Source organism: Natator depressus, chromosome 14, assembly GCF_965152275.1.
Source record: "Natator depressus isolate rNatDep1 chromosome 14, rNatDep2.hap1, whole genome shotgun sequence".
Classification (NCBI taxonomy): domain Eukaryota; kingdom Metazoa; phylum Chordata; order Testudines; family Cheloniidae; genus Natator; species Natator depressus.
This window is the reverse complement of record NC_134247.1, coordinates 13,291,027-13,315,694: the sequence shown is the minus strand read 5'-3', so window position 1 is coordinate 13,315,694 and position 24,668 is coordinate 13,291,027. Positions and strand designations below refer to the sequence as shown.

Here is a 24,668-nt window from a genome sequence, read left to right as displayed (position 1 = left end):
TATGACAAACGTGCTTCTTAAAAAGCTGGAAGATATGGGAATTGCGACAGCTGACATGAGAGATAATGGTGCCAACATGAGAGGAAAGAACAGAGGAGTGCAGATACGGATCCGAGAGTTAAACCCTCGAGCATTTTTTATTTGTCCCATGCAGTTCTCATTCATTGAACTTGGTGGTCAGTGACGCAGCATCAGCTTCTAGTGAGGCTGCTGAATTTTGTAATGTAATTCAAAGCATCTATGCATTTTTCTCTGCATCAACTCATTGATGGCAAATTTTGAAGCAACATCTGGGAACATCCTCTCTGACACTGAAACCACTGAGTGCCACACGACGGGAAAGTTGAGTGGAGGCGATAAAGCCTATCAAACACCAAATTGGGAAGACAGATGATGCCATAGTTGCCATTATGGAGGATAATGCTATGACAGGAACTGTTCGTGGGAGAACAGTGGCAGAGAGAAATAAAATCACCAGAAACATACATAACTTCAAATTTCTGTGTGACTTAGTGTTGTGGCATGACGTACTGTTTGAAATAAATGTTGTAAGCAAGAGACTCCAAGGTGTTGACCTTGATATATCTGGAGCAATGGAACAACTGGACAAAGCAAAGTCATACCGACAGTCTTACCGGTCAGATGAGGGATTTCACAACGTTCTGAAGAGTGCACGGAAGTTGGCAGAGGAACTTCACACTGAAGCTATTTTCCCGCCCATTCAAGAATACAAGAGTCCCCGAAGAAGACGACATTTTGATTACGAGGCACGGGATAATCCCATAAGAGACCCCAAACAACAATTCAAAGTTGAATTCTTTAACCAGGTGCTAGATTGTGCAATACAGTCAGTTGAACGTTTCATGCAGCTCAAGGAACACAGCAGTATATTTGGGATGTTGTATGATATTCCAAAACTCCTCACTATACCTGAAGACCTACACCAGCAATGCAGGGCACTAGAGACAGTGCTGACACATGATAACATGGGCAATATTGATGCGAGTGATTTAGGTGATGAACTGAAAGCTCTTTCAATATACATTTCAGCAGGATCAACTCCAAAGGCTGTTCTGGAATATATGTGCACAAATAAGATGACCACCCTCTTTCCAAATGCTTTTGTTGCTCTGTGCATACTTCTAACACTTCCTGTAACAGCTGCCAGTGAAGAACGCAGATTCTCCAAGCTGAAGTTAATAAAAACACATCTATGCTCCACAATGACATGGGAGAGGCTGGTCGGCCTTGCAACCATCTCAATAGAGCATGAGCTGGCCCAGACTATGGACCTTCAGGAAACAGTTCAAATCTTTGCAACCAAGAAGGCACGGAAAGCACCACTTTGATTTTTCAAACAGATAAAAATGCCAGTGTTTACTATGCAGACAAGAAAAGTTACATTTGCTGTTCAGGCATTTGAAAGTTAAGTGTTACTTAAATTTTTTGAACGTGTCATTTTAAGTTGTTAGTTCTCCTTTATTGGGGTAGGTAGCAGAGCAGTACCATGAGAGGAATAGAACAGGAAGAAGGCAGAATTGAGACCTTTCAAAGTTTTGGCCCAAGTGATGAGGTATGGGGGCGTCATTTGAGCTCCCCGCCTCAGGTGCCAAAAAGTTGTGGGCCGGCCCTGCATTTTGAGATGCTGCTGAGGACCCTGGGGGACAGGGGAAAGGCGAGAACTGAGTCAGGCCCTTTGCTCTTGCTGCTGGTGGTGTTGGACAAAACAGGGTGGCATGCCAAGCTCTCTGCCCTAAGGAATAATTCTCTGGTCCTTCTCGGCTCTGGAGGATAAAAGGCAGTAAGCAGTGGTGACTATCCTAGGTGGCCTCATGGCTGCTGTGGCAGCGAGGGGTGAGTGAGCGTCTTAGGGTCTGGAGGTTCCCTTGGATTTGGATAACCTGGTAACAGCTGACTTTGTACCTATGAGTAACTGCTTATTTACCTCTGGTGGTCAGCCCAGAGAGATGGCATGAACCTGTCAGCAGCAAAGGGAGCGCTACCTAAGCTCAAGTGGTAAAGATCTGTGGTGTTGAAGCTGAAGGAGCAGGGTTCTGGTCTGCTCTGTCCCACCCCTGCTTTGTGCGTGTGATTGATTTAATACCTGGCTCTGTTGTTGAACATGTGTTCCTTACAATGTCCCCCCTGAGAAAAGGACCCCCAGCTTTCTGGATGATCGCCCAAACTGTTTGAAGCTGTCTGGTTTGGTAAAACAGGGCGGAGAACTACGCAATCCAGCTCCCTCCCTCATGGGCTCTCTGGAGCACTGAGCTTCTTTTCAGGCTGGGAATGGAGTAAAGGTTTTTATTTTTATCCTGGCAATTCCGCTTCCAGTGCGGGTCAGAACCAAGATGAGCCACAGCCCATGAAAATAAACACACTTTGGTCGGAGATTTGGGGTGAAATTCAGGAAGCAGGAGAGAGGTTCTGTGCTGGGATGTGTGAACACCACACATGTCAGGAGAGGGTCATGGGGATGCTGGGGGGCCTGTGGCACCTGAAGCAGGTGTCAGGCTTTGAGGGAGAAGCTAAAAAAGAGAGAGACCAGCTCAGTTATGGCCTGAGTGGGGTGAAGAGCAGGACTATGTGGGAGAAGGCTGGCTGGGGCCAGGACCTAGGGAAGACTGGTGCCAGCAGGGCCTCCCTAAGGGACTGGAAGAATATGGGAGATTTGGACTTTGAGTACCTCAGAAGTGGGTAGAACTTTTACATGACCAAGCCAGAGGGCTATTGATCCAGAAGGTCCTGGAGACTGGATGGAGAATCTGAAGACCTGGAGAGAAACAGAGGCAGAGTCACTGATCCATGCTATAAGTGGGTGTGCTGGGAGGGCAGGTGGCCACAGGTTCCTTGTGTAACATGACAAATGCTAGTTGTGTCACTTCCCACGTTACCGGATAGGCATGGGGTAAGAAGCTGAAGAGGGAGAAGCAGCTGCCAGACAGGTGGCTTGAGGCATCCTGAGAGCACAGATGCAGACGGGGAACATCATCATTCTCCGCACCCCTTGTGCACCTCAGCAGGAGGAGACGCAATTTGACCCGCAATTGTAAATGAAATACAGTAAAATGTCTCCCTCTCTGGGTTTTATCCCTCCCCGCCTGGCACAGCTGCGGTAGCATGGCAGAGTGACTGCTGTTCCATCACTTCCCTGGCCTTTGCCTAAGCACCATGATCTCACTGATGCCAGGAGTCTCACATTTGGAGCGGGTCCTGGCTCTGTAGCATCTACCTTGCCTGTCTCTTGCACAAAGGCCCAAGGCCAGTTTCTGGTCTGTTTAACAACCCTATTGAAATCCATGTGCAGCTGAGAGCAGAGTTTGGCTGTCTGTGTTTGTTTCTCCTAAGGGTGAGATTAAGTACACACGCCAAATGCTCTGTGTGCAGCGGGGTCTGGTGTCTGAAATGACTACAGCAGTCTGTTACCCTCTGGTCTCCATTAAACCTGGTGATCTTTCACAGCCAGCAGATTTGCTGTTTGTCATTTGATCACAACTTACCCAATGGATCTAGTAATGAGCATTAATACATGGGCAGCACCATGGAACAGCTTGTCTAGTTGTAGGGTCCTGCTCGGGCCTGGCTCTCCTCTCAATTGCTTGGAAGGCTGGTCTAGTGGTTGAGCTGCTAGGCTGGCACTCTGGAGACCCTGGTCTGAATTTCCTGCTCTACCAGAGACCACCTGTGTGACCTTGGGCAAGTCACTTAGTCTGTCTGGGTCTCATTTTCCCCATATGTAGAAATGCCCAATCTCACTGGGGTGTTGTGAGAATAAACACATTAAAGGGTGAGGTGCTCAGATACTGTAACAATGGAGCCATCTTTGTATCTTGGCTGGCTAGGACCTTGCGATAACGCCATTAACTGCTGTGTGTTTATTCCAGATTCTCACCCAGGTAAGTGAGGGGAGACACGGGCCTGTTATGAGTGTGACGGCTTGTGTTGGGGGCAGATGAAGGCAGGATATTTGAGATTCAGGCCCCTGGATCTGAGCCCACCTAGCTGGAGCAGTAGGTCTGAGTCAGCATCATTAAGCCACAAACTGGGCTCCTTCACTTGGGAGAAGATTAAGGACTTAGTAGTGAGCTGCAGTCATGAGTTGATTTGGTGGGGGACCTGGGGAAGTTTAGCCCTCCTGGGGATTGAGTTGGGAGGAAGGATCTGCCTGCGGGAAGTGGGTGCTGGCTATACCTTTTAACGTACTGGTGCCCTGGGCCTGACACCTGAGACTCAATGTGTGTCTGTCTGTGTTTTGAAAGTGGGCATGTATGAGCCAGGAGCGGCTCAGAGTTGTCCCACCTCCTAATCAGTCTTCACTGAGTTCAAATATTTCCTATAAATGACACCCATGCCCGGGAGTTTTCTGAGATAACAGCATTTCATCCCTGCTGCGGAGCCCTGGAAGACTTGAATCCCAGCACTAGCTGGATAGACCGCCTGTCAGCTTTCCCTTCTGTGCGACACTCTGCGTAACTTCTGTAATCCCCCGTGACCTGCTTAGCAACCTCACAATGGGCTCAGCTCAGCGGAGCGCTCAGACAGGGATTCCATCCTTGCATCAGGCGTGAAAACAAAAAAAAGCAAGTAAGCCACCCTGACAAAAGACACATTTATTCCCTCATGGACAGATGAGCGATTGCTTGGGAGGAGCCCTTGCAAATCCATGGGGGTTGGGGTTTAAAAGGGAAAAGGTATCCATTTTTTTTTCAACCCCCTCCCCCACTACTATAAAATTTTAAAAGAAAATGTGCTGGCAAAAAATGAATACAAAGAATATTCCCCACTCTCCACCCCTTCTTGGGACAGTAAGATAACCCTTTTGCTGCCTTGTCTCTCAGCAGCTGTCAATATCTGAACACAGCCTTCCATGTTCCCACATCAGCAGGGGGAACGGGGAAAGGAGGAGCTGGATTGGTCAGGGGAAAGCTCCCTGGATTTTTTAATTATTTATTTTCACATTCCAAGTATAAGGTGCATTCCGAATATGTGCCAGGCCTGTGAACTTCAATCCAGTTGACAGGAATTGAAAATAAGGGACAAAATAAAGCCCTCTTGCCCACCTGTTGCCACCTCCTTCAGCTCCTGGCCTTTGCACATCCCTGTTGGGTGGAGTCACGTGCCTTGCTTTGCAAGTCCCTCGGTGTGACTCTACAGCAGCCCTGTGTTCACGGAACTCCAGTTACTACCGTGTAACCTTCCCTTGGGAGCAGCCTCCTGGTGGGCCTTTGGCCCAACCCACGGAATGCACATTCAGCGGTGGTACCTGCCTGCTGTGCATTGAGAAGGTGAGAATTGTCCTTGCTCTGGAGCACTTGCTGCCACCCTCCTCCATCACAGGCTCAGGGCTGGCCTTGTCTTTCCTTGGCCCAAACCTTTCTGATTCTCACTTTCTGGGGACTTACGCTGGCATGAGAGGTGGTGGTGGGGAGGACACACGCTGCCAAGTTCTTTAGTTGTAGGTTCTTTAAACAGTTGTTGGTCTTGGTGCTTTAGCACTTTTACTGGAGAAGGAAAGGGCAGCAATGCTTGGTGTCCTGCTATCCTCACTTCTGTCTTCCTGCAGTCCGCAGCCACTTGGCCTGCTGCATTGGATGCTCAGTGGGTAATGACAACGAGCTTTCACGTGGCTTTGAGAAGGCAGCATCTCAGCTCCCCAGGTGTGGCTGTTCCAGTCCAGGCTATTTTACGTGAATAAAATAAAACTCCTGAGCTTATGGAGTGGATACCACTGGCCAGATATTGATATACTGCTTGAGGTGTTGGCTTCCGTAGGGGGCATGGGGCTTTTCTTCCTCTCTGCTTTCCTTTTGGTTTCCACCAATATAATTCCTTCGCTGTGCTGTGCTTCTTCGACTAAACAGATTTTACGTTTTAGTCAGATTTACATGTCAAATCCCCACGTGTTCCCCGCTCAGGAATCAGTCCCTTGTACGTGACACTCATGATGGGAAGGCAGCTTGGGTAAAGTGCTTTGACATGACGCAGCAAGGAGAGTAGTTGTGTATGGTGAAAATTTGGTAGCTCTGCTTGTGACCTTGCCATGGTCTTAATAGGAGGACCCAGCCGGCTGTTATGCAGGCAGGAGGGGCCCAGCTCTATCTGGCCTGGTCATCAGAGAGAGGTTTGAGCTCTTAGTTTAACCTACGTAGCAGGCTTCCTTGCAGAACCTATAGCTTTAAGCAGCCCCCTTGGGGCGGTACTAAAAAGTAACACACTGATTTAGACCCCACCGCCATAGACTGAATGGGACTATGTAGCAAGCCATAACTGTAACCAACATGTTGGCTAAAGCTACAGTCCTGTAGTCACTGTTCATTACCCCTGTGATGTGAGAGAGGATCCAAATAGTTTTCCAGGGAGTGTACGGCTAGTATACACAAATACCATTCCTTGAAGAATTGCCTGCATTAGTCAATGTCGCTGTGTTGTCTACCTTGCTACTGGAAGGGGAATTCCAGGCAGTGAGGTCCAGTTGCTGAGCCCATGCCCAGTCCCTCCATTGTAATATAAGGGATTAAATGAAGGCTAGATTCTGGTTTCCTTAGTCACATTGAATAACTTCTTATTCCATGAGTAGCTCCACTGACTTACTGGGATTTCTCGTGGAGAAAAGTGCTACTCAGGGAGAGTAAGGGGATTGGAATCTGGTCCCAAATACTTTGCTTATAGTGTGATAAGTTGCGCAAGGCTTACATTAAGTATGAGACCTAATAACACTAGATACCTCTCCACGCTCTGGGGGGGACTGTAAGCAGTGCAGGCAGCTTCCAGCTGTAGTTACCTGTACTGCATTACTCCCGTGATATCTCTCTGGAGGTGCACAGTTCCCATACTGGCCAAGTTCCATCTGTGTTGCAGCACCGACAAGCTTTTTTAATACTGCTTGGTCTGTGGTGTCTGCTGCTATTCTGCCCTGAGGCTTCCCCCTCTCTGTCCATTTTGAAGCCATCACAATTTTCCACACTCTGTTGTTGTTTATCAGCTGAAGAAGAGGAAATCTGCAGGGTGTAGGAAGCGGCTGGCAAATTCAGGCTGGACAGAGAAAAGGGGAAATATTCTTGGTAACTCATTGGTATGTGTATTGCAGCAGTGTCCACTGAACTCGGGGCGCTGTTGTGCAAGGTGCTGCCCATAGACCTAATAAGAGACGGTCCCTGTCCCAAAGTGCTTACAATGTAAATAGACAAAGTAGTAATGTCCCATTTTGCAGATGGGGGAGCTGAGGCACAGAGATTAAATAATGTTCCCAAGGTCAGACAGGAAGTCTGTGGCAGAGCCAGGAATTGAACCCAGATCTCTTGAGTCCCCCATCCAGTGCCTTAACTACCCAGCTGTCCATCCTCTGGTATCTTTAGGGGAGGTCATGTGACAAGGCCATTGTTTTCCCTCCTCCCCCACCCACAATGGTATTGTGGGGATAGTGAGTGCCCTTCCTCCTTCACACTGCAGCAAGGAGCCACACTCGCTGCTGCTGCCAGGCATCTACAATAGACACACACCCCACTGGCCCTGGCAAGTGGGCATTAGGGAACCCTGGGGCTCCAACCTCTGGGGAAGAAACAACCTGGAAATGGCACAAAGCAGGAGAGGGCACACGCTGCAGCAATCACCTCTCTACATGAAAGGAACCTCTGTGCTCTGCCAGCCGGGGAACCAGATGATACCATGTACATGCGCCAAGGAACTTCTAGCAAAAGCAGCACCACCTTCTACCTCCCAATTTCCACTGACAATAGACAGCGTGAGGAGAATTACACCTGCCTTTGGCATTTTCCACGGTCCCGGAAGAATTTACAAGACACAGGGCCTGCTCATGGAAGCTTTCGTCTGTCTGCTCTTATATCACTAAGAAAGTTAATTCTAAGCGCTCTTGGTTCGGCGCTGAATATTTTGCACAGCTCTTGTCTGACACACGCATTCTGTTGCTGATCTGGGATCTTAAACAGTCTTTTTTTTATTCTTTATTTTCTTTAAGGCTTTGCAGTTCATCACTGGCAGAGTTGTGGAAGTCACTGGCTCCACAGATGGATGCTGGCCAACGCAATCAAATACAGGGAACATCCTCTGCCATCTCTCAGAGTTCTGCCTCTCCTTTGCTAGGCCGTGTATGCATGCCCCCATCGGACTATATTTGGGATAAATATTCCAGGCTGTAACTGCAACCTGACAGTTGGAATTTCTGTTTCAATACCATGTAAACACTTTTTCAGAATAAAAGATCCAGCTAAACAAATCCTGACTCCTCTGCATGTGGTTAAACAGGAATCTATGTAGGAAAGTCTACAAGAGAGGAATGCCCCAAGGTCCCTGTCCCATCACCTACTGAGACACCTGTCAGGTCGTCTTCATCTCTAACCTTTTAAGGTGAATAACAATATAGTATGGGCTCCCAAACTTCGTCCAGTTCGGGCTGCATTGGAAGTGTTTCGAGTTCCCAAAGGCCAGGCTTCCATTGTATAAAATGGAGTGGATGGAAGCCGCTGTCGTCTTTGACACAGAGATGTGACCCATGGAGACTACTGCAATGCATCATCTTGATCTGATTGAGTGGATCAAGTAGCAGAGTGCGTGCTGGGATCTGTCGTCTCCATGGATTATGTCTCTGGGTCTGAAATGAAGGCGGCCCCTGGTTCATTGATGAGCTTTTTCCTCTGCTGCTCCATAGGTAGGACCTGTAGAAAGCTACATCTTTGTACAGTAGCATCCTGATTATTCTAATGTCAGATAATCAGGGGCAACCCAGATGTAGCTGAGGAGAGGAGCGGTCTAACCAGATGGTGTCTCCCAAGTCAAGCTGCCTGACCACAACAGAAGAGCTACTTTAGGCATAAGCAACAAAGCCTATCACAGTCATCCCTGGGACCTTCACCACCAAAAAGTCTGACCTCTTACTCCTTCAACTAAAGGAGCATCTCCTTCAGCTGTCTGTGGGTAGCAGGCTTTATTCTTGTTGGAGCCAGCCACTAGAGGGAGACAGGATTGAATGGGCTCAGCCTGGGTATTACATGCAAGGGCTTCTGCACAGAAATCTGTGCTTCGTGTAGTTTCTTTCTTCCCGTAGCTCCTCTCCCCCTCTCTTTGGCTGGCCTTTTGGGCATCTTCTCTGTCTGTCTTCCTCTTCAGCTGACTGCCCAGCAGCCTTTGGGGCACATGTCCCACTGCTGCTCCACTGTTTCACTTAACTGGGGTTTGGCTTACAGAGTTTTTACTGCCCATGGAAAAGCTCTCTGTGGCCAAGCCTGTGTTCTATAGCTCTGCTGTCGGCTCAGCCTGCCCCGAAGCTGTTTAGTCACTTCAGAGCCATGCTGGGACCCCAGTGGTAAACACTGCAAAGATCCTCCAGTGCAGCTATATGATAAGCCCCACCAGAGAGAGATTTGTTATTTAGTGCCATACTAAGGAACGGTTACGGTCAGACACCTCAAGAATGTGCCAGAGCCAAACAAAAGGCCACACAGCTGCCAAGCTGTGACAAGGGACGCAAGTGAGATCTCGAAACGTTCTGGATGCAAGGTTAAGTGTCTCGATCAGACACGTCGCTCTTTCTCTTGTGGCTGGAGATCGAGGCTTTAAAAATGTCCTTCAAATGAAGCTGAAGCCAAACACAAGGTTGAGGCAGGTGAGCCTGGTGCTCGGTTGAGTGGTAAAGCTAAAGTGCATTGAATTGGTCCCTTTCTTTAACATCTTTATGTCCACAGTAGCCTTGAAATCACTGGAAATGTCCACTAGAGGGACACAGAGAAATTCCTTTTGCTCAATACCAGGTTTGAAACTTCCTTATGTGGCTTTGTTGCTGCTGTTGCTGCTCCAGTTGGCCTGTCCTAGAAAGTAACAGCTTTCAAAATCTCTCCCAATGCAGCTCAGATATTTAAAACTCTTCTAAAATGTGGCCATCTGGGGGGTGGACTTGGTTGACTCCCACTCTCCTTCTAGGCAGTTGGTTTATGTTCCAGCCAGTGCTGATTTGGACTAGGAATGGAAAGTGCAATCCCTTACTTACTCCAGTGTCTTTCTGTAAAACGCTAGGAATGGAAACTGATTGTGCCCAGATCCCATTTTGGTACTTGCATAACAAAATGATGGCAAATTTTCCCATGGTAGCTTTGGTGGGATATGGCTAGCATGGAAGACGCTATACAAAATAAAGTTGCATGGTATTAGATTGTGTGTCGATATGACGGACTACAAAATTAAAGGCAAATTACTTAAACTTTTATAAAAACATGAAGTATAGGATTCCTGTAAAAAGCTAGGTAGGAATCTAGGCTACAATTCAGCAAGTGCTCAAATATGTGCCTTACCTTACATGTGGTTATAATCCCATTGACTTCAGTGGGGACTATTCAGCTGCTTTAAATTTGGCACTTGCTTATGTACCGTGCTGGCTCAGGGCCCTGGGGAAGAAGGTTGAAAGAAGGCATATTTAAAAAGAGATTTTTCAGAGCTCTAATGTCCAAGGAAAAAACCCAGGTTGCCAACTGTGACTTCAAAATAACTGAAGAACTCACCCTCCATAGAATCTATGCCAGGTTTCACATGAGACCCAATGCCTGTTAGAACAGAACCGCGGGGAATTTTGGGGAGTTCTGCAGGGACTCCCAGCCAGTGCTGATGTGTTCAGTAGCACTGAGAGGTTTTTCCTTGATGGCGATGCTCTCAGGAGAAGTCCTTAGTCTAATTTGAATAGTCTCTCCCCAGCCAGAAGTTTGTGTCACGCAGAAGTAATTGTACCAGCTGGTCAGTTCTAGTGGAGATTGCAGTCAGGAAGGGAATGGCCATCTTTAAGGGGACCAGGCTTGGGGAGTCTGACAAAAAAAGGCCTGCTTGTAATAAGTCTGGCCAATCTGCTATTCCTTCCTTCCTCATTACCTTGGTGCTCTGCCTTCCTTCTATCCATGAGCAAACATCATGTGTCTAGTTCTAGTGGAACGTTCCCAGCTTGTGTCTTGAAAGGGCTGTTGATTTCCTTAACGGACCTCCCGTGCACCTGGTTCGAAAGGCTCAGCATGCTGGTGATTCTCCTCAACTGTGTGACACTGGGCATGTTCCACCCCTGTGAAGACATGGCCTGTGATTCTCCGCGCTGCAGGATTCTCCAGGTATGGGCATATATTCACCTTACTGATCTTACTCCACTGGAGGGGTGCGGCAGGTGGCTCACAAAGCCCCCCTGATTGTTAGCTCTCACAAGTATCCACGGGACTCCAAAAGGTGACTCCCTGTTTCCGCCTCTTCCCTTCACTGGGGGTTTCAGCCACCAGTGCCCAGCCGTTGATTTAACTGCACCAAGGCACACTCAGTGGTGACAGGCAGAGCCCCTATAAGCCAGCGCAATGTAGCCCGGCTTGAAACTAGTTGCGTTTTGTTTTTGAACAGTCAGGTTTGCCGTGCAGACAGAGTCTTAAATCTCTCTGATCCTCTCCCACAAAAGTTGGTTCCTTCCTAGTCGAGTAGGGTGGAGGCACGTTGCAGGGGAAAACGCACTGCTGGTCTGTGAGCTGTGTCTGCTTGGTGATATGAATTCTCAGTGCTGTTAATCAGGGCCTGATCCAAACCCCATTCAGATCAGTGAAGAGGCTCATTGACTCCAATGGCCTCTGGATCAGGCCTTTCATATCTTTCACCAGCACTAACATTAGCATGATTTTTAAAGTACCAATTGCGGGAAGTTGCTGGAGAAAATGTATTGAACTCTGTCTGGGTTATCGTCCTCTACAGCTAAAATAGCATCCCTCCTTGGGTCTACAGTGCACTGGTTCTTCCGTCACTGGTCAGGGGATTGACCTCTGACGTAACAATGTAACCGTGTGCTGTGTTCTCTCACCATCGGATACACCCCCTTCACTTGCCACTCTGCGGGGGGCAGGTGTTTTTCTTCTGACCTCCTGCTGTTGCTTTGTTTTCTAGAGCTTTGATGACTTCATCTTTGCCTTCTTTGCTGTGGAGATGATAGTCAAGATGATTGCACTAGGGATTTTCGGGAAGAAGTGCTACCTGGGAGATACTTGGAATCGCCTGGATTTTTTCATTGTCATAGCTGGGTAAGTCAGGAGAACGCCAGGGCGTGGGAGGTTTGTGGTTCTAGGTGTAGCCCTCGATGGTGGTTGGCAGCACTGTTTTACTAGCATAGCTCTGAGGAAAAGGAAAGTGCTGGTCCCCACTGGATAGCGAGAGGACCCTGCTAACTCTAACCATGTTCCCGCATGACTGTAGTTATCAACTTCTCTTCCCAGCGGGGCAAACACCCTAGCCTGGCGGTAGAAGAGGAGACTGCTGGGAAATTTATTTTTTGCAGTGGATCGTACAAGATGCTACATTTTCTGCCTGTATTTCCAAGTGCCTGCTATCCCCCTATGCCGCATCCGCCTGCTCGGGAAGGATAGCAGCCTTCCCTGGCAGCACTGAGTTTACAGACAACAGCAACAAAAAGAGTGAGTGGGGGGAATGTTACAAAAACGGTTTTCCTTTGTTCTCCGCCAGCCCGTGTGCTTTCCATACTGTAAGATCTCTCGCTCGGCAGCTCCAGGCAGTCTCAGCTGGCACTCGTCTGAACTATTTTTCTGGCTCCAGAAATATTGGTAGTTTGTGTCATGCAGATTGCCCAAATGGATGAGGTTTCAGCAGCTCGTTTCAAGCGAGGAGCTAGTTCCAAGTGAAATATTTCAGTGAAATGTGCGTGATTGCCCTTTGTTGTTGTTGTTGAGGGAAAGCGACCAAGTTTTGCCTTTCATGAGTGTTTGCCTTTCACAGGCACCTGGTTTAAATTAAAAGCTCTTCTAGCACCCGAGAATCTCCTGGCTGTGGCTGGAAATCCACAAGAAAAATTCCTGGCCCACAGCCAAAGAGTTGAGTTGCCTTGACACATTAAGGGCTCAGAGGCCCTTGCTTCACCTCCCTACTCATGCGGAGAGCCCAAGGACCTCTGGGAATCGGGCTATTTTTTTCCTTGTGTATATCACTGGAATTTCCTGGAATGGATTGGTGGATCCTAGAAATAAACCACAACTGCGTCATTTCCCAGGTTGGGCAGTCAGCAGCAAGCTTGTGGGCTACTGGGAGGTGGTTGCATGTTTGTTCAGTTGGCTTACAGCGTATGGTGCATCTCCGCATGCTTAGCCTGCTGGCAGCACAAGCCTGCACATGTGAGGGCAGGATGCTGGCAACAGCAAGGGGACGCTCCGTGGAAATGAGAAGGTGGCAAACCCAAAGGCGACAAAAGGAAATGGGGTTTTTTGGTGTAATTAGACTGTGGAACTCACTGCCACATGATGCAGTGGAAGCCAAAAACTTTGCGGGATTTCAGCAGGGATTGGATACAGTTATGAGAACAAAGACTATCCAGTGTGACAATACTTAATGCAAGCAAGCATTTTGGAAGAGACATTAACCCTCATGCATCTGGGTTTTAGCTAGTCTCTATCTAGTAGAGGTCAGGTCATTTCTTGCACTTTCCTCTGAAGCACCCAATGCTGGCCACAGACCAGACTGACCATGGTGCTGATCCACTCTGGCAATTTCTATGTTTATAAAAAAAAAAAAAAGCAAAGGTGTGGCTGGATTATAACTCACTCCCCCACTTTAGTTGGGTTTACAGTCTAGGTAGGCCCTTATGAGTATGGATTCTCAGCACAAAGCTGCCCTAAAACCATGTTAGCCACCAACGAAGGAGCTGGAGCCCTGCCCTGTTAGAAAGGGGAGGGGGCTGCTGGCAGAAAGTTCCCTGTAAGGTTTGCTTCCCTCTGGAACATTCTTCCCCCCGACCCAGCATCTGAAATGCCCAAATTTGTTGCCCATCCCGACAGACAGCCAGGCCTCTGTCTGAGCAGCGTTTGGCAGAGGGCCGAGGCAGCTGCAAGAGTGGTTTCTGGCTGGTGGGAAGGCACAGGAAGAGTTGTAGTCACCTGGCTAATGGCGGAATGAGTGTGCTAGGTGGGAGGTGTCTCAGGCAGCTTTATGCTTTGTAACCCTCATGTTACTGTGTTTTCAACTGTATATTGGGGTGCCCGGAGTTTTGGAAGTGGCCTGCTTCGGGGGAGGAGGGGAGTGTCTTGTAGACTGGAATTGAAAGAAATAGATGGCTGGCTGTATGTTTGTCACGGAAGAGATGGTGGAAGGAGTTCAGCTGTAGAACTACAGTATGTACCCACGCCACCCTGGAGTGTCCAACTGCGTCATCGTAACCACGAGAGCAAAGCTCGAGGGCTAGGGGAGGCCCTGGGGCCCTGGGGCCCTGAGGAAGGAGTACGGTGTGGAGCGTAGTCTTACTCACGGGTTTCCTGGACCGGTTTGTTTTGATTCATTTCAAGGCTTCCCCAGAAAAAGCATGGTCTTTGTCGAAATCATGAGTCAGATTGTGCCCTCGTTTACACCTCCCTAAAGGTCCTGTGGGTGTAAAGGGGGGCACAATCTGGCGCTTTATAGAAAAGCCCCACTTCTCCCCTCCTGCCTGTTTCCTTTTTTGAAAGATACTGTTACTTAGGAAAATCATAGGAGGAAAGTGTGGTGGGTGTTTGCCAACAAACTGTGCACACCTCTAGTCTGCGCTAAAGCATTCTTCTTCTTCGTGTTACCATGTCCTGTTTTTAGCGTAAGTCCTACAAGATTAGGGCTTGAAGTCAATGTCCATTAACTGGAATGGACTTTGGCTCAGGCCCGTTGGTGACTTTTGTTGTGGTTTTTTTTCTTTTTACTGGGGTTGTTTGTTTGGGGTGTTGTAGTTGAGGGAATAGGGGGTTAGGGATAGTATGGTGTAATTGCAAATAAAACTGGAGATGCAGAATTTTGAAGACACTCCCCACCAGACAATACTTGTAATGGTTAAATTCTGAGAATACACCATCTGACAGTGTCTCCTTTAAGGGTCTGGCTGAATTGAACCAACAGAGCAGGGAATTCAGGAAGACAAGGCAGCCGTCATGTGCCACTCTGAGATCCTTCTAATATCTCCTAATAGCAGAAGGCTCTGTGACCGCCCAGGCTGGAATAGCCAGGTGGTACTGATGTGTCAAGGATGAAATGGCTGCCATTTAAATCTCTTCTTCCTAGTCTTAATTTGACCTCAGCCTTTATATTTTGAATAACATTCTGTTTTTTCCTACTTTTAGTGATAGAAGAATACTTTTTAAAAGGGAAATAGAGTGGCCAACCAAACCTTGCCTGGGAACCCAATGTAATGAGCACAGGTCTGTTAAGGTTCTGCCATTGCCCCAGGGTGGAACAGTAAAAATGTTTTGGGCACAGTGCAGTTGAGTGGAGAATGCACTGGACTAGGAGTCAGGAGTCCTGGGTTCCATTCCCAGCTTGGCTGCTACCCTGCTGGGTGACTATGGCTATGCAGAGGCACTACCCCTTTCTCTGTCTCTTTGGACTGTAAGCTCTTTGGGGCTTGGGGCTGCTTCTTAGGTGTTTATAAAGGGTCACATTGTGGTAGGTACTTTTCTCAGTGCAGACCTTTAGGCACGAATATAATCCTAATAATCATGAGGTAGTGGTTCCAATTTTTTAAGCTGAGTACACAAATCACCTGCCCAACTTTTGCGTTTGGGCCCTCAGATTGCATTGGGATACCCAAATACCCCTTTCCCTTGAGTGCAACCATAAGAAAACCCTATTTCTTTCTCCTTCTCCTAGGCACACAAATAGGTGCCTTATACACTCCTGCTTTGTACAGTTCCCAGAACGTTATCACTCACTCACGTGCGCGCGCACACACACACACATCTGTTCCAGAGGATCTGCAGGCTCGCAGTTTGACCAGCTGCCAGGCCTCCTGCCAGGTCAACTTTGCCTCTTGCTGAATGATTTCTCTTTTCTGTATGTTCATGAACTGTTCCCATCTGGGCCCTGTCAAAAGCAATTGGGCTGACAAAGGATCAAACTAACTTTAAATACAAAGCAGAATATCTGCTTCCCAAAGAGGTTGGGCTTCTCCTCTGTTTATTACTCGTGGTCATTCCCCTCCACTTCTTTAACACTCATTCTTTTCTAAGGGAGCTTGTTCTACCACTCCTAAAAGTGTTTTCCTCTCCTCAATACAGTATCACTCCCTAAAACCCTCCCTCACCTGTACCCTATAGAACACCTTGGGGTGTGGACAATTGAATGCAGTAGAGGGGGATGGTATTAGCACGTGGCAGATGACAAGGCAGGGGCTAGTACATCATTTTCCTTGGTATGTAATTGGGCCCAGAATTGGGTGAGGACTATATTTAAATAAAATGCCTAAATTCAAAATGACTCCCCTGAGTGAATAGCTCAACTATACAGGGTCCAATTCCTGAAGACAGCCAGGGATGGTTCTTTCCCACATGGGACAAATTAGGGAAATGAACACCCAGGCTGCAGCATTAACTGCAGAATATGGAAGCAATGAAAGACCTTCACTTTAAGCTTGGTTATCTTGCAGCTTTTGGCTTCCCTTGTGGCTGCTGACAGAGTAGCTGCTTTTGATGAACTCTGAACCTGAACCTCTGCCAAACGCTGCCGTGCATGGCATGTGGAGGACTTCAGGATAGTGATGTCCTTAAAGCACATCATGTGGTGCTCACAACCAGGAAGTCTTTATAAGAGCTGGCATTGGACCTGACGTGCAAAATTCCAGTCTAGGCCTGGGACGCTGGCGCTCAGTGGGCGTTGGACTCTAATTCCCTTAGACCCCTTTCAAGCCCAGCCATGGTTCCCTAGCTGGCTTCTGTAGCACGTTCATTAACCTCTAATGTGCCCTATCCACTAAAGCGGGCAAAGGCCCACACTCTCCTGGTACAAATGGTGGACTTTGTTTCCTCCAGCATTTTGGTTGGCAGGGGGCTAGGAGACACATGGAACCCGTAAAATCCCCATGAAGCGCAATGCAGCTGATGAAGATTCGGTTTGTGGGAAGCATTCTTTCTGGGTTTGCTGATCTTCCTCCAGGAGCCGAGGAAAGGCGGGTAAAAGGCAGTGGCGATGGATGAAAATGGTGTATGTGGCCGTTTCCCTAAGAAGGAGCAAGTTGTGAGAGAAATAGCTGAGGGTGAGAACTGGAGATGGGGAGAGCTGAGCTCAGGTACAGGGTTTTGTGCTGCTATGATGATCCAAACCAAATTCTATAAATAATGTGATAAAGAATTTGACTGTGGATTTTGGTTGAAAGACTTTGACCCCCTCCCACCTGTTTGCTGATGACCATGTGTGAGTAATCCTAAGCAAGTAACAACTTCCATCCCCTACAAATCTTTGGTGCAGAAATAGCTTCTGCACCAAGACCCATGTTCTTAGTGAGCTACAGACAATCTAACTATTTTTAGTCCAGTTTTCTCATCCTGTCCCTCCCCGTGCATGCACACACACCTTATTGTTCTTGTGCATGATTTGTTGGTGTTCATGGTTTTAAGTGAACTCTCTTCTCTCAAATCAGAATGTTTGTTGCAATCCCGTGTCACAAGAAATCCTCTCTGCCCCGCCACCAGCCCCCTCCTCTCAGTCCACTGTTTTCTGAATCCCTTGGGGGAAGCAGATCTAGTTTAACCTGGGGCTTTATGATCTGAAAGAAAAACAGGAGCTAACAGCCTGAGGAGACCTAGCAGGCTCGTTTCTGACATGTCAGCTGCAACCATTCTCAAACGTAGCCATGTGCCGGCCGGGTATCTCCTCGTTGCCTTCGATCAAAACCCTCGCACCCTTTCCCAAAGTGCCTGGCAAGAGCGAATGTGGTGATGGGGGCTGGTGCTGGATGGTAGCTTTGGAAGCTTTATTACAATGCTGGGAGCAACAGGGCAGGCTTCTGTAACCCACAGGTGAGCTGTAGTACAAGTTCCACTCTGTGCCAATGCACAGAGGATATGACCTGTTATAGCTCCCAGTTACAGAGCCCCTGGGCTCTTCAGTTCAAACTGCAGCAGCTTGGGCTTTTAGCTCTGGAGGTCCCTGATTCAGTTGCCGAGATGGCAGCTGTCACACTTCCACCATCCTGCCCTCCAATGATGCTCAGTCCTCATCCATAGGTATCTACGTCAATGGTGGGAGGGCAATTCAGTCTCCAGGCTCTGCCTCTCTGCTGAGGTGGCCAGCGGAGAGGGGGAAAGGATGCCAAAACAGTAACTGTCTGGGCTTTCCCCTTGCCCTTTCCCCCCCTTTTTCAGGGCACAAAGAGGGGGAAGGGAGGGGGAGAAAACAAAGAGGGAGAGAAAATGGGGGGAAAACAAGAACCAAAGACATTTCATGTTTTGGGCGCTCTTGTCAAAATTGCAGAAAAATGACAGGTTTTGGCGAACATTTTCATTTTAAGAGGGGGGGAAGGGAGGGCCATTTATTTAAGAAATAGCTTTGAGTGACAGTCTGACCAGATCCATTCATTACCAACTCCAGCGGCCCACCCAGCCCACACACAGCGGGCTCTCTGGATCCAATTCTTCCTGACATAAGTCAGCCCAAGTTCACTGATTTACAGCAGAGTGTTGCCTGACTGTGACAGTTGTCTGGACCAGTGTCTCTCACTTAAATGTCTACAACTTCACCACCACCACCTGCCATGTTAAGTGAGACATACAGTCACATCCATGGTGTTAGCACACTTATTTTCACTGCTTCCAGACTGTTCAGAAGACTCAGCTCTCTCTCAAAATGTATAGCTTTTAGCCTGAGGTAGATAGCACTGCTCAAGGGAACCCCTTCAACCCTAAAGAGTCCAGTACAAAGCACTAGCACAATGGAAGTTCGCACGCCAACCAGCTGACTATCAGGGGTGCCACATTCTGCAGCCATCAGACATCCCTTACTCTTATGGGCGTGTTCCTGACATGCTTAAAATCAGATTCAGAAGATCTCAGATCAATGTCATTTTCTGCTCTGCCATCTTCTGCATTCTCTCCAAATACCCAGCCTGCCCACTGCATAGATAGCATCATGATGGGGGAATGGAAGCAGAGCAGTAAATCTTACTGCCTGCTTTTTGCTCTTATCTCACCAGCAATGCATTTGTGCACTGCAAGAAATGTTGGGCCCAGTGTGGTTTGGGGCAGGAGGTGGAAGGTTTTGCTGGGGGAAACCAGCATATTGTACCCGAGGACATGTGGTGCATTTGTCGGCCAGCATCCATAGCTCAGAAAAGCCTCTACCTTGGGATAGGGCAGGCTCGGTTACAGGCTTCACACTCATCTGTGTGTTTCTTGTGCAGTCAAACATCTCTTGGAAACAAAGTCAAACTAGATGATCAGAAGAAGTCCAGGAAAGTTGCCCAAATGAGGCAGCTTTTACTGTTAGCTTCACAGGTTTTGCTTGATTCCAGTGTTGCCATTCCAAAGAAGTCTGTCTTGTGCTGTTTACTCTGGAATTTGCTGCCACCTCCTAGGCATTCAGAATATCACTGAACCAAGCTGTCAGCCAGGGTACCTATGAAAGACCTAGCGTGTGGCTGGTCTCAGTGCTGCTTGCTGGTTTCACACCCATTGTCTCCGGGCTCCCTATGACATTGGTCACTTCTGTGGCATGCCATTAAGTACTTGTCAGCTGTATTAAACTGTCCGGAGCAATTCCATGAGCTCACGAAGAATAAATGATTTATTTGTGACAATGTAATGCAATTAGCGCTAATTGTAGAGTGTAATGTCTGCAACACATCTCTGTAATTACAGGAAAGCTCACTGGCAATGAGATCTGATAATGGGGCACTGCTCAGCCTTTTGAAACATGGCTTCAGCTGTAGGTTACAGGGAGAAAAAGAGAAGTTTTGATGAATCACATAATTATGTTCCATTATTTGAAAAGGGAGGATTCTGGGAGATGGCCTCTCAAAGAGCGCTCGAAGGTTAACGGGAGTTGCAGGGCAGACCTTGTTTGCCGTCTAAAGACGATTTGCTGTGACTTCTACCTCTAAGAGTGCATGATCCTCATGCATCGAGGTTGAATATTTACACCCAAAACCACGCGGAATGGTTTGCAGTTCAGTGATGTCTGAAAAGAGCTGGTGAATCATGGCTGCGGGAGGAAGATGCAATTTGACTTGCTGGCTCTTCGTCGACTTTGGCTGACTTTGTGTCTTCTAAGCAGCAGCTTTCCTCCTACCCTCTCTCCTTGGCCATCCCATACTCTACCCACCTCGCTCCATGGTTCTTCTTGTATTCAGGGTCTCTTGCAGAGGAGATGGAGCTGTTCTCCAGACCGATCCCCGATTACAAATTAAACATGAGTGTCACAAACTGATAAGTCCCAGTGTGATTCTGAGGGCTGGTTCCTCAGCTGGGGTCAGTCACCATAGCGCCATTGACATCAATGTTATGCAGCAGCTGGGCTGGATGGGAGAGGGATGCTCAAGGAGGGAACGTGGCCATTGGAAGCTCCCTCCCCTTACTCCCAATGAAATTTCAGCAGCAGTTTGTGCCCTTCCACCTGTTTCTCCCACTTGCTTTCCATTATGAACCCCACTGACAGCTGGGCTGCTGCTGGGGTTCCTCCCTTTCTCCCCATAATATGTTGAGTGAATTTTGTGCTGAAGCCAAGTGCTGGATTAACAATCCTGCAAACTGAAGCCTTCTGCAGTGGACAGGGCTCCAGCACTGTCATCTTTCCTGACCCACCCCACGAATGGGCCAAAAGGAGAGGGAGAGGATAGTTGAGTTTAAGGCCTGTTCAGCCCTTCGTCTCCCTGCTGCGACTTCCATCTGGGGAAGTGACTTTTATGCTAGGAGCACAAGTCCAGTCCGAAGTGCACCATACCCATCGTGTGCTTTCCTAGAGGCCTTCCGCCCGTAATGGGTCTCAGGCACTTTGAACCTGCATTTGAGCTAGTGTCCCAGAAGCAAAGGGCTCCTTCTCCTAGTCCCCTCCTGTTTCAAGGGACAGCCAATGAGATGATCCCAGAGGAAGGTGCTGCTCGCTCAGAATAATGATGGCAGAACCAGATCCTGCTAGAAGAGGCTGAATCAATACCACCAGATCAGACCCAGATTTTGAACCCCTGGAGGATTCTGAAGTTTGCAGCTTGAGCCAGTCTCTAAACTGAATTCCTTTAAGGGTTAAAGAGCACCAGAGATCATAGGATCCCAAAGCCGTCTCAACCCGCATGCTCTCTTTCCGTGTCAGCTTTGTCACTGGTAGTCTGAAAGCCTTTGAATCAGCAGCAGTTCAGGCTAAAGTCATTCTCCGCATAGAGAAACCTGCTGTTTAAAAGAAACCCCTGGGCGGTTTCCCTTGCGGCTGGGTTCGGATTCAATCCCACCTGTGAACAGAATACAAAAAGTTATAGGATTTGTTTTTTTCCCCCTTGAAAAATTACCACTTTCTCTCAGCTCTTTGGCATCGGCTTAAGTTGCTGCTTCTTCGACAGCAACATCCATCAGGTGCCCCAGCTCAGATTCGTGCTGCTATTGAATGTCGTGGATCTGGCAGACAGCCAAGGTCCTGAGATCTTTGCACCTCCGGTGCTATTATTTCCTATTCGGTTTAGCGTGATTAAAACAAATGTCTATTTCAGTAAATAAATAACACCCAGAGTGGAGTGCGCCTGGTGAAGCTTAAAGAGCCATGTCTGAGTGATGGTAGCGCACAGCAAAGCCTTCAAGGAGCGAGAGCAAATTTCATTCTATTTTTCCAAGCGATGACACTGTCTAAATAATCTTCCCATCTTTTCCATCCCTCATTGGTTAATATTACCCTCTCATTGGTACAGTTTGTAGGGAAAGGGAGCCAAGGCACCCAGCTTTGGATGCCTTTTACTGTTTGGTAAAGGTGGGTGTATCTCTTACGAACAGTGAAATGCAGCTGTATAGCTTCATGGGCATAACTGAGAGGTCCCAGAGTCTTGTGATCGAAGCAGTGGACTAGGACTCAGGGCCCTGGCTTCAGTTCCCAGTTCTGCCACAGGCTCCCTGTTTGACCTTGGGCAAATCATCCCGTCTCTGTGCCTGAGTTCTTGACCTGTAAAGTCCTTCCCTATTACCCCCTATCTCCCCGAGGGATTGTGAGTGGTTGCAAGGTGCTCAGGTATTATGGTGATGGGGATTATGTGTACCTAGACAGACAGAAGGCAGAGATGGGGCCTAACCAAGTCCCCCTTCTCGGAGACACCAGCGGCGTTTGGGGGAGTTCCTGTCTCTGTAATGCTCTGTGAATCAAACCGAGGGGGCCTCTAGCTCAAGAGCCTCTCCCAACATTGTCTCCAGTAACCATGTCCCAAACCCCTTAAGGTTTTATAGGTTAATTACTATTTCAAAACAGCACAGGAACTTAGTGCAGAGCCCTGGTGTAATGTGCCATCGGTGGAACACGCAACTCGATAAGCTAGCAGCTGCATCAGCCACCTCGCTAGCTTCAGTTTCTGTGTAGTCTTAACGTGCTATGGGGAATCATGGATCTTCTTAATCAGCAGGCATTTAGTAAAGGAAAATGCTACAACTAGAGGCACAAACTGGCGTCCACACAGCTCAAGCTCCAGCTCTTGCCGCCCTTCTTAACAAGAGGTCACATCCTGTCTGGAACTCCATACCGCCCACAGACCTCTAGTGGTTGAATGGCATGCTGCAGGTAAACATGTCATTACACATATGGCCTCACATACAGCAAAATGCTGTAAGTGTATCTCGAGGTGGCAGGGGCATGCGTAATGATGGCAAAACTTGCACCCCCCGCCCCCCGAAAGGTCATGCTCTCCTAGTTGAGGACAAATGGTTTGACCAGCACTGCTACCTGGACCATACTCCAGCTGTATTCCATAAACTCAGCAGTGACAATAATTCTTCTAACAGAGGGCCCCAAAACTCTCCACTGTCGCCCCAAGCCCCCAACTTGTTTGCTTCAACCCACAATCCCTGTCTTCAGAGACACTGCCTTGGAGTTGTCATGGTGCAGACATAGTCCTTTCATCTGCAGAACCTAGTGCCAGGGGCATCGGCAGCAGCATTCTGTGACTTTGGTAGCTACTTTTATCAATAGTTTGGGCTTCTGGCCCTCCTCCGTATCCACTTCTTTTCATCTGTCTCCTGGAGCAATAATGTGTATGCACAAGTTATTCTCCAGTCAGCACAAATACAATGGCTCTGATGTGCCTTTACACACAATTTTAATATTTTAAAACTGTGTGTCTGACTTGTTTGGTCTCTTCCTGGTGCTATATTTGCTCTTTTGAAGTCATTTTCCTAGGTTGTTTCTTGCAAGCAGCAGAGATGGAGGGGTTAGGAAGGGTAGGGCAGGAATGAAAGCTTAAGAAAGCATAAGAAGAATGATGTCGCACATTTATTTGCATGTCTGCCAATTGTATAAAGACTTGCTGCGTGGGAATAGATGACTTGGCCTAACAAATAGCAATTCTAAATGATCTGGACAAACTGGAGAAATGGTCTGAAGTAAATAGGGTGAAATTCAATAAGAACAAATGCAAAGTACTCCACTTAGGAAGGAATAATCAGTTGCAAACATACAAAATGGGAAATGACCGCCTAGGAAGGAGTACAGCAGAAAGGGATCTGGGGGGTCATAGTGGATCACAAGCTAAATATGAGTCAACACTGTAATATTGTTGCAAAAAAAGCAAACATCATTCTGAGAGGTATTAGCCGGAGTGTTGTAAGCAAGACATGAAAAGTAATTCTTCAGCTCTACTCCATGCTGATTAGGTCTCAACTGGAGTATTGTGTCCAGTTCTGGGTTCCACAGTTCAGGAAAGATATGGACAAATTGTAGGAAGTCTAGAGAAGAGCAACAAAAATGAGTAAGGATCTAGAAAACATGGCCTATGAGGGAAGATTGAAAAAACTGGGTTTGTTTAATTTGGAGAAGAGAGGACCAAGAAGGGACATAACAGTTTTCAAGCACATAAAAGGTTGTTACAAGGAGGGAGGAAAATTGTTCTCGTTTACCTCTGAGGAGAGGACAAGAAACAACAGGCTTAAATTGCAGCAAGTGCGCCTGGTGAAGCTTAAAGAGCCATGTCTGAGTGATGGTAGCGCACAGCAAAGCCTTCAAGGAGCGAGAGCAAATTTCATTTTATTTTTCCAAGTGATGACACTGTCTAAATAATCTTCCCATCTTTTCCATCCCTCATTGGTTAATATTACCCTCTCATTGGTACAGTTTGTAGAGAAAGGGAGCCAAGGCACCCAGCTTTGGATGCCTTTTATAGGCTGGACATTAGGAAACACTTCCTAACTGTCAGGGTGGTTAAACACTGGAATAAATTGCCTAGGGAGGTTGTGGAATCTCCATCATGGGAGATTTTAAAGAGCAGGTTAGATTGTCAGGGATGGTCTAGATAATACTTAGTCCTGCCATGAGTGCAGGGGACTGGACCAGATGACCTCTCGAGGTCCCATTCAGTCCTATGAGTCTATGAAACCCCCTTCCAGAGTTCATGTCTCCTCATTCAAATCTCTTGGAAGCATTCTACTTACCGAAAGTTCTGCTACATGCCATGTGTGTTTTTGCATTCCCCCAACCTGAAGCAAATACTCACCAGCAACCACAAAGCACACAACAAAAACACTAACCCAGGAACCTATCCTTGCAACAAAGCCCGTTGCCAACTGTGTCCACATATCTATTCAGGGGACACCATCATAGGGCCTAATCACATCAGCCACACTATCAGAGGCTTGTTCATCTGCACATCTACCAACGTGATATATGCCATCATGTGCCAGCAATGCCCCTCTGCCACGTACATTGGCTAAATCAGACAGTCTCTACGTAAAAGAATAAAT

At 47.7% G+C, this 24,668-nt stretch overlaps 1 protein-coding gene across 1 annotated transcript in view; it reads left to right on the top strand.

Moving 5' to 3' along the window:
* CACNA1G (calcium voltage-gated channel subunit alpha1 G) overlaps positions 1-24,668 on the top strand; it is a 274,461-nt gene that overhangs the window by 113,795 nt on the left and 135,998 nt on the right. Inside the window, exons 2-3 of the mRNA XM_074971576.1 lie at positions 10,988-11,099; positions 11,908-12,041. Of these exons, the coding sequence (XP_074827677.1) occupies positions 10,988-11,099; positions 11,908-12,041 (246 nt within the window). The remainder of the gene's footprint in view (positions 1-10,987; positions 11,100-11,907; positions 12,042-24,668) is intronic.